This window comes from Equus asinus, chromosome 10 (assembly GCF_041296235.1).
Source record: "Equus asinus isolate D_3611 breed Donkey chromosome 10, EquAss-T2T_v2, whole genome shotgun sequence".
In the NCBI taxonomy this organism is placed as follows: domain Eukaryota; kingdom Metazoa; phylum Chordata; class Mammalia; order Perissodactyla; family Equidae; genus Equus; species Equus asinus.
The window spans coordinates 18,401,503-18,418,074 of record NC_091799.1 but is presented as its reverse complement, the minus strand read 5'-3'; the positions used below and the strand labels follow the sequence as shown (position 1 = coordinate 18,418,074).

General features: G+C 45.5%; 1 protein-coding gene across 4 annotated transcripts in view; it reads left to right on the top strand.

The window, feature by feature from the left end:
* The window catches only part of GARNL3 (GTPase activating Rap/RanGAP domain like 3), a 148,130-nt gene that overhangs the window by 20,895 nt on the left and 110,663 nt on the right, over positions 1 to 16,572 (top strand). For 3 of the 4 annotated variants that reach the window (XM_070518720.1, XM_044778723.2, XM_044778726.2), the window contains one exon: positions 15,088 to 15,157. In XM_070518720.1, the coding sequence (XP_070374821.1) occupies positions 15,088 to 15,157 (70 nt within the window). Of the gene's footprint in view, positions 1 to 13,978; positions 14,108 to 15,087; positions 15,158 to 16,572 lie in introns of those variants that run through there. The other variant, XM_014863677.3, reaches the window with a different exon arrangement.

Below are 16,572 nucleotides of genomic sequence, written 5' to 3'. Positions count from 1 at the left end.
AAAGTGCTCGCTAAATATTGCTGGGTGTAAGTTAAGCGTAATCGAGCAGAGATGCCAGTAAAGAGGCTTCTGCAAAGATGAGGCTTGGAGCTAAAGCAGAGAAGGTAAGAATGGAAAGGAGAGAAGGGGCGAGGGACTGAAAGACATTGTGGAACTCTACGCATGTCCTCAGGTGCAACATGGCACGTACAAGGCTCGCGTTGCAGTTTCTTAGCGATAGCGAAAGACTGAAAACCATTTACCGAGGGAATTGGTTAAATAAAATATGGTCCATCTACTCAGTGGGATACTACGTGACCGTGACAAAGAATCCAGACCTTTTTTGGTACTGATGTGGAAAGATCACCAAGATATTTTAGATGAAAAAAGTAACAAAAACAAGGAGTAGAACTGTGTATAGTATGCTACCATTTGTGTAAAAAAAAGGAAGGGAATTTTTCTTTTTATTTCTTTATAAATGCGTACCGCACCGCTGGGAGATCCGTGATAAACAGTACAGGTGGCCAGTGGGAGAGGAACTGGGGGCTGCGAGGGGCAGGAGAGGGGAGACTTGCCCCAGTACAGCCGTCTAGACTCTGGGTTTTGAACCAAGTGCGTGTGTTACCTCCTCGAAGAATGAGATACAAATACACAGACGCAGACATCCACCTTTCACAAGCAGCTCCGTGCAGGCAGCAGGAACAGGGCCTGGTGAGTCATTAGTTGTTGGATGTGAGAGAAGACATGGGGGATGGCCCTGAACTTTGTACCTTGAGTGACTAGGAAAAAGATGGCAGTTCTGCTCACCGAGATGCGAATGCAGCAGTGGGAGCAAGTGGGATTTGGGGCATTTTCTGTTTTGGGGGCTGCCAGGGTGTCCATGGAACTATGTCCGGCTGTTGGAAGTCTGAGTCTGCAGCTGGAGAGAAAGATCGGAGTTGGAGATTTGGTTCGGGGAGTCGTTACCGTGGAGGTAACATCGGAAGGCGCAGGAGCAGTGTGGTCCCCAGGGAGGGAGGTGGCCTGAATTGAAGGGAGAGGAATGTGGCTGTCGCCATCCAAGGGTGACGCGGAGTTAAAGCTTGTGTTGCTGCGCCCTCCTTGTGATCTAGGAACCGAGAGGAGTATGACCTCACTGTGCTGGGACATCCTGGCCCATTTCTGGGAACAGAACCTGCATGTGCCCTACCTGCCACTGAGCTCAGCATCCTCTGGAGGAGCAACCGCTAAGAGCAATCATCATTCCTCAGGGAGGTTATGCCGTTACTAAGAATTGTATTCCTTTGACTATTGGAGTTTTCTATTCTTTCCAATTTTATAGTCCTCAAGGGCCAGCAACCCATTTCTGGTGCTCACCTCACCTCAAAGTACAGTACAGAACCCCATAAGGACGCACTATAAATAGCGACTAGATAATATTACTCTCTTTAATCATTGCTTTTAAGAGGCAAAAGGAAATAGTTAGGCTGTCCTGCCCCAAATTCACCTTAGTCAATACTCGTTTTTATAAGTCCCATTTTGGCCTCGGAAGCAGGCTGGTTGTGCCCTTGTCTCCTCTGACAGTAGTAAATGTTCTTCGTTAAAATGTTTGGCCGCCTATATTTCTGTACCTTTGGTTCATCTATTATTTGGCTTTCTCTGAAGAGCATCCCCCGTTCCCCCACTACTCTCCCGCACCCTTGGTTCCATAGTCTCGTTTTCTTAGCCTATCTCAGGCTCAGAGTAGCTTAGTGAAGTAAACATTCCGGAAAATCTTTCAGAAATATAGTTTGACCTTAAAAGCAGAGAAGAAGCTGCTTTCCTTCCCCCACATAGTCTGAATGTGCCTGGAGGCAAACTGAGCACAGGTGAGCGTGGAATGGATCTAAATTGGTCCATAAACTTAGAGAACAAGACAGAGATCATTTAAAAAGTAGCCTGGGCCTTCTCCCTCCCCCAGGTTGTCCCAAGGTAAAGTTCATGTCGGTTCCACAAGCATTTATTTTCATGCTTGAGACGAAGGATTTTTTACCTCTTGGTGTTGGCTATGAAGGGAATCAGAGTATGCCGTCCCAAAATATGTCACTTTGGCGTAAGGATTATTTTGAGCTGAAGGTAATTGTGAAAAAGCAGATACAGGAAGGACTCTCCACCGTCCTCCTATCTGCGTAAAAGCAGGTCAAAATTTTCCCTTCTGTAAAGGTGTCCCCTGCCCTCTCCTGGACCAAGAGGAGAACAACCCTTATCACCAGAGACAGAGAAGGCACAAGATGAGTCTGCATAAACCAACTCTACTAAATAACCCTTTTCTGCTATTAGTTTCTCTCATATATTTATCTTACCATGATTTACCACCTTTAGAAGTGCAAAATCCCTTTTCTTTTGTCTATTCACTTCTCCACAATTTTTCGTCCTTTGCTAAAATGTTATATAAGCCCCTGAGTCTAACTACTTCTTTGGATTTTCTTTTCTAATTAAAAATAAAATTTGTATGCCTTTTCTCTTGTTAATCTGTCTTTTGCCAATTTAATTTGCAGGCCCTGGTGACAGAACGTAAGAGGGTAGAGGAAAAGTTTTTCTTCCCCAAACACTGTGTTCCTAAAGTGAGAAAATTTTAGATCACAGCAAATTCTAGCTTGTCCCTAGCTTGCCACAAAGAGACTGTTTCCTTCTTTGCATTGTTTCTCAAGCATAGCATACGTCTCCTTCCCAAATGACAAGTGTGGATGCACAGCCTCTGTCTATTCAAATATTTATTGCGCTCTAACTAGACAACATGCTAAGTGCCTCATATGCACTTTCTCATTAAATCCAACTGCCCCATGAGGCAGGTACCACAGTTTTCCATATTCACTGAATTAGTTCATTAATCAAGCCCCATTTTACAGTTGTACAAACTGAGGCCTGTGAAGGGGATGTTTCTTACCTAAGGTCAGGCAGTGAGTTCGTGGTGGTTCGACACGGCTGAGTAAATATCAGGCAACGCTTATGCACATATAATTTCTCTGCATATATAGATATTAATTTATTTAAGTTTGGGGTCAGAATTCTATGTTTTCTCTGTATGACTTTTTTTAGTATTTTTTTATTGAGATGGAATTTACATGCAATAAAATACAAGAATCTTAAGTAGAAGTTGGATGAGTTTGGCACTTTCAGCTGATCCACTTTTTACTGTAACCGTGTCACTCAGCTGCACTTAGTTGTGTTACCCGTTTATTGACAAACCCCGGTCACTGGACGCAGGAAGTGTAAGCTTTATCATGACGGCTGGGGAAGGATGTCAGATTTGCTCACTGTGATGGCTCCCACAGCGGTTTTTTCTTTGCTCATATTGCTGGCGTTGTATTAACCTCTGAGATGAATTCTTTGAGATTAACCTGAAGCAAGATTTACAGGATTTTTATGTCTGACTCAAAAACAAATGTCACAAATATGCTGTATAATGAAGCTCACTTCCAACAACGGCCGACAGTGGCATTGTGGGCACGTGGGCGTCCCTCCAAGCCCGGCCCCAGGGAAGCTTCTGAAGTGTCTGTGTGTTTGCCCGGCTCCTTGTCTAGGTACAAGCGCGGTATAGCTGCCCTCACCCTCCTGGGTGAACCCCAGGCCCCTGTAAGGAAGGAAGACCCCAGGGGACGTGATGGCTCTCCTCCGATGATTCAAGGGCTTTCCTGTGGAAGTGAGCTTAAGTTGTTTTATATGGCACCCAAGGGCTGGCTGGCTTGCTTTCATTCATTCATTCATTCATTCCTTCATCACTTAACAAAACCCCACTAAGAGCTTCCTCTGCGCCATAATAAGGTATTATGTTAGGTGCTGAGGATTGTGCGTCGAACAAAAGCACCAGGGGATCTACCATTGTGAAGCTTCTGTTCTCGTTGGGGAGGCAGATGTTAATCCAACACCCTCTTTGTAATTTCTAGTCGGGGAAGAAGAAGGAGTTTGGAGAGAGCATCCCAGCTCTTAAGATGAGAAGGAGCTCGGCAAGCTAAAGGAAAGGGAGGCAAGACCGGGGGCCTGGAGTGCTGGGAGGGGAGAAGGTGGGCCGGACCAGATGGGGCCGGGGTGTCAGTGATGGGAAAGAAGAAAACATGAAAGGGTAAAGATGTAGGACTAGCCGGTGGTGATTAAGGTGTGATGGATTTCAACTCACCATAGAAAAAAAACCTGTTTTTAGTCGGAAGAATGGAGGGCCTTGGGGCGTACTGTGTTTCTATCACTAATGGTGTGTAAGTAGAGGCTGGGTAGCTCTTTTTCGAGGATCTGGTAGAGAATTCAGTCACAGATAACAGGATGGCCACCAGATGGTCTTTAAGCCTCTGGACCTGGAAGTCTCTGGACGTCCGTTCGGCCCTGAGATCCTGTGATAAGGAGGCAGGAACTGACTATTGTAGGAGGCTATTGTAGGAATCTGGGTGTCAGGCGTGAGCACCGGAGACTGAGGGGCTGGGCTGGCTAAATACAGGAGACGATCACAACGGTACCCGATGACTGATGGTAGAGCTGGAAACAGGGAGAATCAGAAGTCGTGCTGTGGCTTGGAGACTGAGGGTAATCACGCCCCACAGAAGCGAGAAGCCAAGTTATTGGGTGAGGTTTGGAAAAACCAGACTGATCTGCTGTGCTTCTGGGAGAATTAGGAAAGGCAACTGAGTGTAAATTAAGCCAGAGGTGTAAATTTGAGACTTGTCAGTAGCGTTGATGCTGTAAGAGTGGATAAATCCATCAAAGGACAGACCTTAGGGAGCGCTTAAAGTTTGGAAACAGAAAGAGGCGAAGGAGGCAGAGATGGGATGGTTTCCTGGGGTGTCGTAGACGCGTGCCCTCCACCAGCATCCGTGGGTAGGAAGTGGGTCGGTCAGCATTTCTCAGTGTCAGCTTTGGAATTTATTCTGCTTAAAAATACAGGTGCTGAGATCCCACTCCTGGAAATTTTGATCGAGAAGGGTTGGGGTGGGAACTGAGCATTTATATATTTAGATGAATATGTATTAAGGGAACTTTAAAACTTTCTCAGGGAGCAGTGGGGACTATCTTTATAATGTCGTGGTAGTGAAGGATTTCTTAATTCAGAAAAACAAAGACTGTAAAGAAAGGATTGAAAAGGTCTCTGTTAAAATTTTTAAGTTTCTGCACAATAAAAGATACCAGGAGTAAGTTAAAAAAGAAAAATCACTGTCTGGAAGAAGACATCTGTAATTTGTTAACCAAAAAAGGACTGGTATTCAGAATATACGAATAATTCCTACAAATCAATTAGAATGAGACCAACAACTACAAAAAGGGAGTGGGCGAAGGATTTAGAATAGGCAGATCATAGAAAAGCATAGGAAAAGAGGGTCAAGCTCTTGTGTTATCAGGGGAATGCAAATTAAAACCGTGCCTTACTGGCGCCAGCCCGGTGGCGCAGCGGTTAAGTGCATATGTTCCGCTTCAGTGGCCCGGGGTTCACCAGTTTGGATCCCGGGTGTGGATGTGGCACCGCGTGGCAGGCCACACTGTGGCAGGTGTCCCACATATAAAGTAGAGGAAGATGGGCACGGATGTTAGCTCAGGGTCAGTCTTCCTCAGCAAAAAGAGGAGGATTGGCAGCAGATGTTAGCCCAGGGCTAATCTTCCTCAAAAAAAAAAAAAAAAACCACGCCTCACTGAGACACCATTTCATATCCTTCAGGCTGACAAAAACCAATTTCTGACAATACCAAGTGTTGACCAGGATATGGAGCAAATCAGACTCACACACTGCTGATGGGAGAGTGAATTGGTATACTCACTTTGGAAAGCAAATTTGGCAATATGTAGAAAAAATAAGGATGCATATATGACCCAGCGATTCCACTCCTGGAATGTAATCTAGGAACCTGATTGCACTTGGATTCAGGGAGAGATGTAAAAGGATGGTCATTACAGTGTTGTTTACAAATGGGAAACAACTGAGATGTCCCACCATAGGAGGAGAGAGGAGCAGTGGGGTGCCGTCCAGCAGGGTCCGTGAATGAATTAGAGCCTCAGGTATCAGCGTCTATAAATCTCAGGAACAAATGGTCCACCCAGAGAAGTCAGTTGCAGGAAGATATGCACAGTATGGTATTCATTTGAGTAAAATTTTAAAACATGCTAAGCAATACTGTATGTTGTTTATGAATAACTGTATAGTTAGTACAAATATAAAAATATGAGCAGGAAGTATAAGCCAAATTATTTAGGGATTGTTTCAGGGGAAGGAGAGATGAAAATGGAATCAAAGAGAGGTACATAGGGGTTTCAAGTCTATCCATACTGTTCATTAGATTATCCTTTCTTTTCCTGAGTTTTGAAATATTTCATAATAAAACAAATTACAGTCATGCGTCACTTAATGACGGGAAGACATTCTGCATCGTTAGGTGACTGTCATTTTGCAGACATCGGAGTGTACTTACACAGACCTAGGTGATACAGCCCACTACACACCGAGGCTACATGGTACTAATCTTACGGGACCACCATTGTATGTGTGGTCCGTCGTTGATCAAAATGTCGTTATGCGGTGCATGACTGTAGAGAAAAAATTGAGGTGATTCTGATATGTAGCTGGGTTTGAGAACCAAGTTCCAGAATCAGTTCTTCTCAAATTTCAGTGTGCACGTGGATCCTCGAGAGTCTTGTTAAAACACTGATTCTGTTTCATTAGCTCTGGGGTGGGGCCTGAGTCTGCATTTCTAACCAGCTCAGGTCCGAGGACCACACTGAGTAACACGGGTCGGAATGATGTGGGTGTTCTTGATTCCTGCCGCCCAGGGGACTGTTCGGAAGCGCCCGCTCCGGCGAGCGTGCCTCCCTTCTGGGTCTGGGCGCAGCTGGAGGCAGACCTGGTGAATCTCAGTGGGGAGACTCTGAGACAGGCTTTGAAGAGATTTCCCCAAAGAGGTAAAATCTGCAGGTGATCAAGGAAGGTATGCAGCAACATATGTCGTCTGCTGATTTTTCTTTCCTTGAATAAGTTTCTGTTTAACACCGTGGTCAGGCATGCGTAGGTCTCCTGTGGGCAAGTTATACTCTGAGCTGGGAGGCCCTCCAGTCTTGACCTTACATGAAAGGAGCAGGAGGGGTCGGTGAAGAGTGGGGAAGGGCGAGAGCGAATGTGCAGATATTACACTTGGCAGGAATCATTTTTTTTTTTTTTTAAAGATTTTATTTTTTCCTTTTTCTCCCCAAAGCCCCCCGGTACATAGTTGTGTATTCTTCGTTGTGGGTTCTTCTAGTTGTGGCATGTGGGACGCTGCCTCAGCGTGGTCTGATGAGCAGTGCCATGTCCGCGCCCAGGATTCGAACCAACGAAACACTGGGCCGCCTGCAGCGGAGCGCGCGAACTTAACCACTTGGCCACGGGGCCAGCCCCTGGCAGGAATCATTTTGAGGCAGCGGTTCCCAGCTTTCTTGGTGGTGGGTCTTGAGCTGAGAAGAGTGTGACAGACCCCCAGGCTTCTGCGCTGGGCACCGGCACCTCAAGATGGCACGTGCTGCTTATGAGCAGGATGAAAGAGGCTCTTCCAGAATGTACCCAGCTTGCTCTACACAGGTGTGCTTTGCTTGCACAATATTTTCATCCCCATGAAGTGCTGTGTACTTTATCCTTTCCCACTGCATTGTGAGCACTGTGAGAGCAGGCACCGCACATCGCAGGGTCAGCACCTGGCCTGGTACCTGGGTCCTCAGAGCTGCTCAGTCACGGTTTATTGAATGAGTGAAAGAACTTCAACTCAGTTTTTTTAATTAAACTTTTTATTTTGAGAGACTCATAGATTCATTTGTAGTTATAAAAAATAACACAGAGGGGCCGGCCCGGTGGCGCAGCAGTTAAGTTCGCTCGTTCTGCTTTGGCAGCCCGGGGTTCACCAGTTCGGATCCTGGGTGCAGACATGGCACTGCCTGGCACACCGTGCTGTGGTAGGCATCCCACATATAAAGTAGAGGAAGATGGGCACAGATGTTAGCTCAGGGCCAGTCTTCCTCAGCAAAAAGAGGAGGATTGGCAGTAGTTAGCTCAGGGCTAATCTTCCTCGGGGGAAAAAAAAAAAGAACACAGAGAGATCCCATGTACCCTTTATGCAGATGCCCCAAGGGTAACATCTTCCATAACGATGGTACAGTGTCACAGCCAGGAAACTGTCATCAGTACTATCCGTTGGTCTAGATTTCCCCACTTTTACATGCAATTTTGTCACATGTGTAGGTTCTTTATCCACCACCACAGGCAGGATACAGAATGGCTCCATCACCATGGGATGCCTCGCGTTGCCCATTTATAACCACTCCTGCGTCCCTGTAATTTTGTCGCTTCAAGATTGTTATATAAATGGAATCATGCAGTGTGCCACCACCTAGGATTGGTTTTTTCACTCAGCATAATTCCCTGGAGATTTATCCAAGTTGTTCTGCTTCTCAGCAGTGTGTTCCTTTTCCTTGTTGAGTGATATTCCACGGGATGGATGTACCACGGTTTGTTCAACCCTTCACTCTGTCAAGGACTTATAGCATTTTTCCAGTTTTGGACTATTGGGAAGAAAGCTATCATGAACATTTGCGTAAAGAGTTTTGTGAATGTGTGTTTTCATTTCTCTGGACTAAATACACAAGAGTGCAATTGCTGGGTCGTGTGGTAACTGCGTGTGTAATTTTATGAGACACCATTGAACTGTTTTCCAAAGAGGCTCAGCTTGCCGTTGTATGTTCCCACCGCAGTGTGTGAGTGGGCCAGGTGCTCCACATCCTCACCAGCATTTGGTATGGTTGCTATTTTTTATTTAGAGAGAGAATTTTGAAGGCACTGGTAGAGATCATCATGAAAAGGAACCTTGCAGGGAATTACCAGAAGCCTTTATTCATAGTGGAGAACCAGATAGGTTCCAGGGGCACGTGTCTTTATCAGAAACTTAGTGGACACATACATACTAGAGGAGGAATGCGTTCCAGAATGTTAGAGAAAAGAGGATGAGAATGAAAAAGATGAGTGAATAGTGGTGAAAGTAACATCAAACGTACCTGAGCGTATGTCAGAATATCTCATGGCGGCTGGGGGCCTGGGTGGAGGAGGGAAGCAGGGAGAGGGCAGGAACCCACCTGCGTTCCAGCAGAAGAAAGGCAAGCAGAGGTTATCATTTATTCATGATCATTTCTTCCACACGTATTTATTGGGCAGCCTGCTATGAACCAGGCACTCGAAAGACACATGGGGCATAGTGTTGACCAAAACAAGTAAAGTCTCTGACAGTTTAGAGTAACCAGTATTTATTTAGTGGCTACTATGTGTCAGATGTTGTGTAAGCACCTTATGATAGCTTTTAATCTTTCCACGGAGACAAATATCTTTTTAAGCCCATGCTACAGCTGAGGAAACAGGCTCAGAGAGGGTAAGTAACTTGCCTGAGTTCACAGAGCTAGTGTGCCATGGAGCTGAAATTCAAAGCCAGGCGTGTCTGACCACGTTATGGTTGGTGGAACTTGCTAAGGGATGGTGAACTTAAGATCCTGGTACGAGGAGCACGTGGCACTGCAACCCAGAGACACAAGAGGGGAACAGCAAGCTGTCTGGAGCAAGAACCGAGGGGCCCTGGTTTCTTGGGACCCTGACACTCTAGAAATCTTCCTGTTTACTTCCTACTTCCTGGTGTCCTAAATCTCTTAGAAAGAGGACAGAATTCTTCCATTTCATCATTAGAAATTGATGTGTAATTTCATCTCTGCTTTTCTGTGTCACTTATCTTCAGAAGGAGGGACGACTGGTCCCTTATGTGCAATAAGCTGTTCTCGTTCCTGTTGCTAGGAGGCCCTGGGCTCCCTCCGAGCCTGAATCTGCAGTCTGGCACGTCGTTTAGCTTCTCTGCCCTCGAATGGGGGGATCCCTTCGTCTGTCTGCTACTGTCTGCCTGTCGAGGGGGCTGAGCCTTATCCTGGACTCCGACATTGAAATGGCTGCTGTAGGTGCCTCAAAAACGGCCTGGGGCTTCTCACACGTTCTCTCTGCTGATCCAGGAAGAGCGCCCATTCCTGCTGTCGGCTCTCACTCTTCCACGAGGCCTGGAAATGACTGAGGCCCGATTAGTGGGGTTTAGCCAGTCGTTAGGGTCGGTCGCTAGTCTCTGGGTCAGTTGAGTAAGGACCTGGATCCCTGAGGTTTAGCTTCCTTTTCTTCCTTATTCGGTTTCCATAACTTTCCCTCTTCGGAGGGAGTTGTCCTGCTTTCCGGGAAGCTGACTTATATAATGACAATTTTTCTAGCCTCTATGTGGAGCTGGAAATCTTTGCTCTCATCCTGGGCCATATTTAGAGATTTAACATGAAAGTCCTCAGCTCTGTTCATGTTCGCAAAGCGTGATCCAGCATCCTCACACATCAGTTTGCCAAAACAGAAGAGTTTATATTTAGAGCCTAGACCACATTGCACGTGAGGAACTTGAACTCTCCGCTGCTTTTCTGCACTTGCCTTGTTCTGGTGACATGCTCTCGGGTCCCAGGTATTTTCCAGGGGAGGTGGCACTGCCAGGCCAACGGTTAGAGAGGAGATGCCCTGCTGAACTGTGGTGTCAGCCGTGTCCCAGGAGGCTCGCTGCTTGGGCCCATGTCCCTTCCTGCTGCAGGGGGGGCGGGGGGAGTGGGGGGAAGGCATCTTATTTAAAACTCCTTAAAAAGTTAGTAATCATTTATGCCGGACGCCCCTTCCCAGGACTCTCCCTAACTGCCTGAGGAAAATTCATCCTAATAATAAGAGCAATAATAACAGCTAATATTTATTGAGTAGTTTTCATACGGTAGACATCATGTAGAATAAACGTTTATCTGCTCCTTCTGATTCATCCTCTGTAACTCTGTTAAGCAGGCGATGCTATCAACCACGTGTTATGTATGAGGGGACTCATGCCCAGAGAGGTTAAGAACCCACATCTGACTGAAGGCCGGGCCCTTAAGGACTAGACCACACCTCCTCGCACTCGTGGAAGACTTGATCAAGGCCTTATCCATCCTTACAGAAGCATGCAGAATGGCTGACAGGTTTCCCGGGGATTCCAGAGTCATCTGGAAGAGCAATATTTTTCAAAACATTGTCTGCGGACCACCTGCATCAGAATTACCCCAGCCGCTTGTTCAAATCGCAGACTTGCTGAATCACAGACTCTGGGAATAGGGCCAGGGAATCTGCATTTTCAGAAAGCTCACCCAGGCGTTCTGATGGACTCTCTAAAGTCTGATAAACACTGCAGCCGAGTCTTTTCATTGACATACAAATCACAGTCTGTGGGTAGACCTAAATCCAAAAGAAGGGATTCTCGAGGCTATGTGGCGGGTATTGGGCAAACGCCTTCTATAAAGGGCCAGTCAGTAGATAGTTTGGGCTTTGTGGACCATACAGGTCCCTGTTGCATCTTCTCAACTCTGCCATTGTAACGCAAAAGCAGCGTCAGACAGTCTGAAACCAAAGGGCGTGGCTGTGTCTCAGTGAAGCTTTGTTTTCAAAGGCAGTGGGCTGGGTTGGGACATAGTTTGCCAACTTAGAGTCATCCTGGCCCGCCAGCCCTCTCACCACCCCTTTCTGGGGGAGTTATTCTTATACTCCTTTCTCTTACCTTTGGAGAGCTGTACCAGTTAAGATAAAATCGCTTGTGGTAATAGACAAACCCTCAATCTTAGTGATTTCAAACAGTAAAAGTTATTCCTCGCGCATATCACAGTCCAAAGAGGGTATTCCTACTTGGAATCTTCTAAGTGGTCATTTAGGAGCCAGCGTTCCTTCATATTGTGCTTGCATCCCTGCTGGTCCGCACAGCCCTCTCCATTCGGCAGGTGGGTGAGGAAAGAGAGCAAGGATTATTCATGAGAAATTTTTGTGGGCCAGGTCTGCAAGAGGCACCCGTCATTTCTACCCACATTTCATTGGCCAGAACTCTTATTGTTTGGGGTCCAGAAACAGAGGGATTTCTCAAGTCCCTGAGGCCCTTGGTCTCTAGACTCTCTTTATTCCCTCCTGTCTTTGCTTGAAACCCCTCCTGTTCTTGCCTGGGCTCATCTCTTACAAAAAACCGTGCTAAGGTCAGCCAATAGGAGCCGGCACATGGCGCACTCTGGTCTGTCTCGCCACTTTGCCTAGAGCTGCAGGCTCGGAAGGCACAGGTCCACAGGTCCTCCTAAATTACCGTAGGTGTAAGTTTTACCAGCTATTTTGCTACTGTATGACATAGATCTCCATCTTTCCAGCCTCTGAGATGAGTTTCCTCACTGGCTGCTGCCTGCCTACTAAGCCAGTGCCACATATTTTAGGTTGTTGGTATGGCAGCACCCCATGGCAAGAGAGCGACTTTTGCATTAGTTCAGGTAACACGTTAGCCACGTGGTAAACACACATTCTACATGATTAACACAACTAAATGTTTATTTCTTGCTCACATCGTATTGTAATGCAGATGTTCTTGGAGGCGTGACCTTCCACTTGGTCATTCAGAGACCCAGGTTTTTTCCAACTTGAAGCTCTCCCTCCTGCGAGTCCTTGTGGTCCTCTCCATCCAGCTGGCCACAGGGAAGGAGAGCAGGCACCTCCCATGGGAGGTGCCTGGAAGTCGTGCACATCACTTTGCCCATATTCTCTTGGCCAGAGCTCAGTCACATGGTCACACTTACTGCAAGAGGGGCTAGGAAATGTAGTCTTAGCAACAGCCTAAGAAGAAAAGAGAACAGGTTTTGGCATGCAGATAGCACTATCTGCCTCCTGGGCCAGGACTGTCTGGACTGATGGAATAATGTGGCTCAGCAGGGAGGATGTCAACAGGCAGCCTGCCTCGGTGCTCACAAGGGGTGCTATCACGCAGTAGCTAGTAAGAGCCAGAAGATGTGCAAATACCTTCATTAATGCAATGCACATGTACTGCATGTCCACTCTGTGCCAGGCGGTGGGCCAGACACTGGGGACCTGGGGGAGAACAAAGCTGCTCTTGGGCCTCTGGGCGATCCCCTCCAATCGCAATCCTCGTGCTGGATGCCAAGAGGCCAGAGAGTCTGGGGAGGGAGGAGGAGAGTGGGGAGGGCTTTTAACATGGCTGGCTTGCGTGCCTCCTGCAGCCTTAGAAATGCAGTCCATATAGTTCAGCCTGGCTGCCACCATTAGCAAGTGCTGTCTCTGCAGTGTATTGGATGAAATGTAATTAGAGGGGGAAAAGGGCAACCGACAGCAGATGTTCTGTTTATATTATTCTTGGTTGTTTTCATAGGATGTTGTTTTCCCTCTATGAGGCTTCTACAGAGGTGGTTGCTCCAGGACATAGGGTTGTCATCTTTTTTGTGTCTGTTTCTGGCTGTTGGCAAAGTTAGGGAGCTGGCACTGTGTCTTAGAACCCCCTTGGTGGTGCTGAGGGAGCACAGGGAGGGGCCCAGAACCCGGCCGGCATCCTTGCTCTTTTCATGTTATTGGCCATTCGTGTTAGGAGCTGCTGCTGATGTTGATGACTGCATAGTGGGCCCGGCTAAAACTGAAGATGTGGGCTGAGATCTGGGCAGACAGAGTTTTCACTTAATGGCCAGTGAGCGTCCACTCTGTGCCCGATCTCTGTGTCCGAGTGCGTGGACACTCCTCACTGGAGCCCACTCTCTCTCAGTAACTGAGGGCTGCCGGGGAAGGATCTGGGAACTGTTACGTAAGGCAATGGCCTCTTCTCCGGAACGGTTTTCAAAATGGGCTAAGAAAATGGGCATAGAGCACATGTTTAACACAGACCAGAATTGGCCATGGAGGGAAGTTTTTAAATCTCTTTCTGAGATTTTTGGGTAAAGAATCATGTCACAAGAAGCAAAAGGTAGCCTGGGTAATATCTAGGAGACCCTTCGAAGCTGCATTCATGAATTTGTGGCACATTTCTCAACGAAGGAAGTGAGGACCTCAAAAGGTTAAATTTCTCGTATAAGATTAATTCAGCTCTCTCTGTGAAATGGTGGAAGCAGAATACCATTAGACGCTCTAATCTCATTTCTCTCATGCTGTCTTTCTTGGAGCCTATCTAATAGTGTCCTGGCAGAGACTCAGTTCTGTGGGTGCTAAACATCAGAGTCAGTCTCTTTCTGAACGTGCCGAGAGGGCTGTAATTTAGAAAATGTAGCCTACCTTTTAAGGAAGGATGAAAAGGTACTAAATGCACCTTTCTTTGCATGTTAGACCCCAGATATCTTGGGTATATTAAACGTGTAATTCCTGTGTAATTTTATTTTCTGTTTTATTAGAGTTATTTGCATGACCTATTAGAACAAAACTTATTAAAACTGTCTTTGCCGATCTCCGGTGGCTTCATGAATACTGCACGGGGTCCTAAATACACTAACTAGTGGATAAGATATGTGTCTTTTTGAGCGTGTGACTATGCTTTCAAGATGCAAGTGCAGTAACAATTTTGCCCTTGTTTTAATTGCTCTTCTTCAGCAACGCATGTGATTTTTCTTATCGGATTTAAGCCTTTGAGCAGGGGCTGCGGGTGGGGGGCCCGGGGGAACTATTAGCTACTGCTATGTAAAAAACTAAATATACTTGGAAGTTAGATTTTTAGATTTTCTGTTAGTACGGGTCCTTTTTCATATTGTCATAAATTAAAGGGAGTTGGGGCGGGGGGGATACCTACCAGGATTTTGAAGTTTTTTTCCTCCTATTTAAAGTTTTATTTCTCCTATATAGCATCAAATAATGCCAGTTATTTTTATGTTGACTATTTGGGACAAAGAGGCTCTCTTAAACGAAAGATAATTGCAAGCTTTGCCCCTTGCCTCAAGTTTACTGCAGGGTTTATATTCCCTTTGGTTATACAGAAATGAGATTATAAACCACCAGTAGCCTTGGAAATTTCAATCGATTCCAAATGACTAAATATTTAATTCAATCATTGCCTACACTGCCAGGGATGACTCGGGGGTTTTTGTCTTCACTGAGGGCTCCATGAAAGCCAGGCTCTGCAATGGCTGCTGAGGACTGTGTCTGTTGCAAGGAGGCTCCCCTGCAGTGAGGAGCTGGGGCAAGCCTGTTCCATAGCAGTCCTTTTTGCAAATGGTAGTCGATTTTTGCAGAAGGTTTGTGGCCAGATCGCTATGTATAATACTGATGAAGCATTTTTGTTCCAGCTCTGTCTCGGAAGACCTAGGCTGTAGACGTGGGGATTTCAGTAGGAAACATTATGGATCTGTGGAGCTGGTAAGTTTATCCTGTCTGTTCGGTGGCAGTACATTGATTTAGGTTTAGAGAGGATCGCCAAGCTCATCAGATCTTTTGTTGTATATTTACTGTTAGACCATGTGAGTGCAGTATAAGGACTAGATAGGAATAAATGACTATTGAAATGCTATAATAATTTGATCATCTTTGTTTTTATTGTTACATACTTTTGATCTGTGTCTTTCAGTTTGTTAAAAATATGTTGTGGCTTAATATTTTTTTCTGTTAATGGTATATGTAATTAAATAAAATGATTTATGAATTAACAAAGGTAGCATTTGGTTTTTATATTATCTTGTTCCTAAAAGTTTATAAATCTAGTTTTTGAGGTTGAAATATTATTGAAATACCTATGCTGATTTTCTGTACCTTTGCTCTCTGGGAATGTGAAAGGAGTTAGAATATTTATGAGATCTTTTTTTTCCTGTTAGAAGTATATTTGTTGGACTAGATAAATGACTGTAATAGACGATAGATATCTGGAATGAAAATATCCACATTTTCCTTAATGAGAGACTCTGGGGTTTGTGTTACGATTTTTAAAAATAGTATGCTTTCATTTTAAAAGAGGCATAATGAAGGCGTATAATAGCCTCAATTTTTTAAAAGACAGAATTGTGATTTTTTTCCCCTCCAATTGCATGGAAATTTGAACAAATTTTCAGGAAAATGTGCTCATAAAATTCTCTTGATTATTGTTTAACACTATTAAAGACATTAAATTTATTTCTATCTATTTACAAAAAATGAGTTGATTGGATCCATTTGTATAGTACCCAATTATCTCCCATGAATATAAGCTGCATTCTTCTGGGGTTTAAGCAGTAGAAAAATTTCTACCAGAGTTGTATATCAGCAGCACTCTACTTGAATTTAAGCATATATTACAGGCTTGACCGTGTACCTGGCCCAGGGCTGAATAATCTTGAAAATATGAAATAAGTAGAAGATTTGGTCCTTGTTCTTAAGGAGCTTACCATCCTCCGGCTGGACAGATAAGATACATAAAATGTTTAAAGAATGAATTTAGTCACCTAAAAGACACATTGACTGACTCAATCAGTGTCTGTTCAGTGTCAGTCACTGGTGACACCATGCCAACTGAGACCACCGCCTCTCCTGAAGGAGCATGTGCGTGACTATGGTTCAGGGTGGGAACTGGTAAATATCATGAGAGGTATACAGATAGGGCGCGGTGGGGGTTGAGAGAAGGGAGGGAGAGACCCGTTCTAGCCAGGGATCTTGGGGAAGCAGCCTGGAAGGCCTTGTGGAGGCCGTAGGATGTGGGTTGGAGACAAAGAAGATAGCCAGTAGATATTTGCAAACAGTATGATTCTTGGCAGTGATGCATCCGAGGGGCAGTGAGCAAATGGTCCTGCCAAACAGAGAGTGTA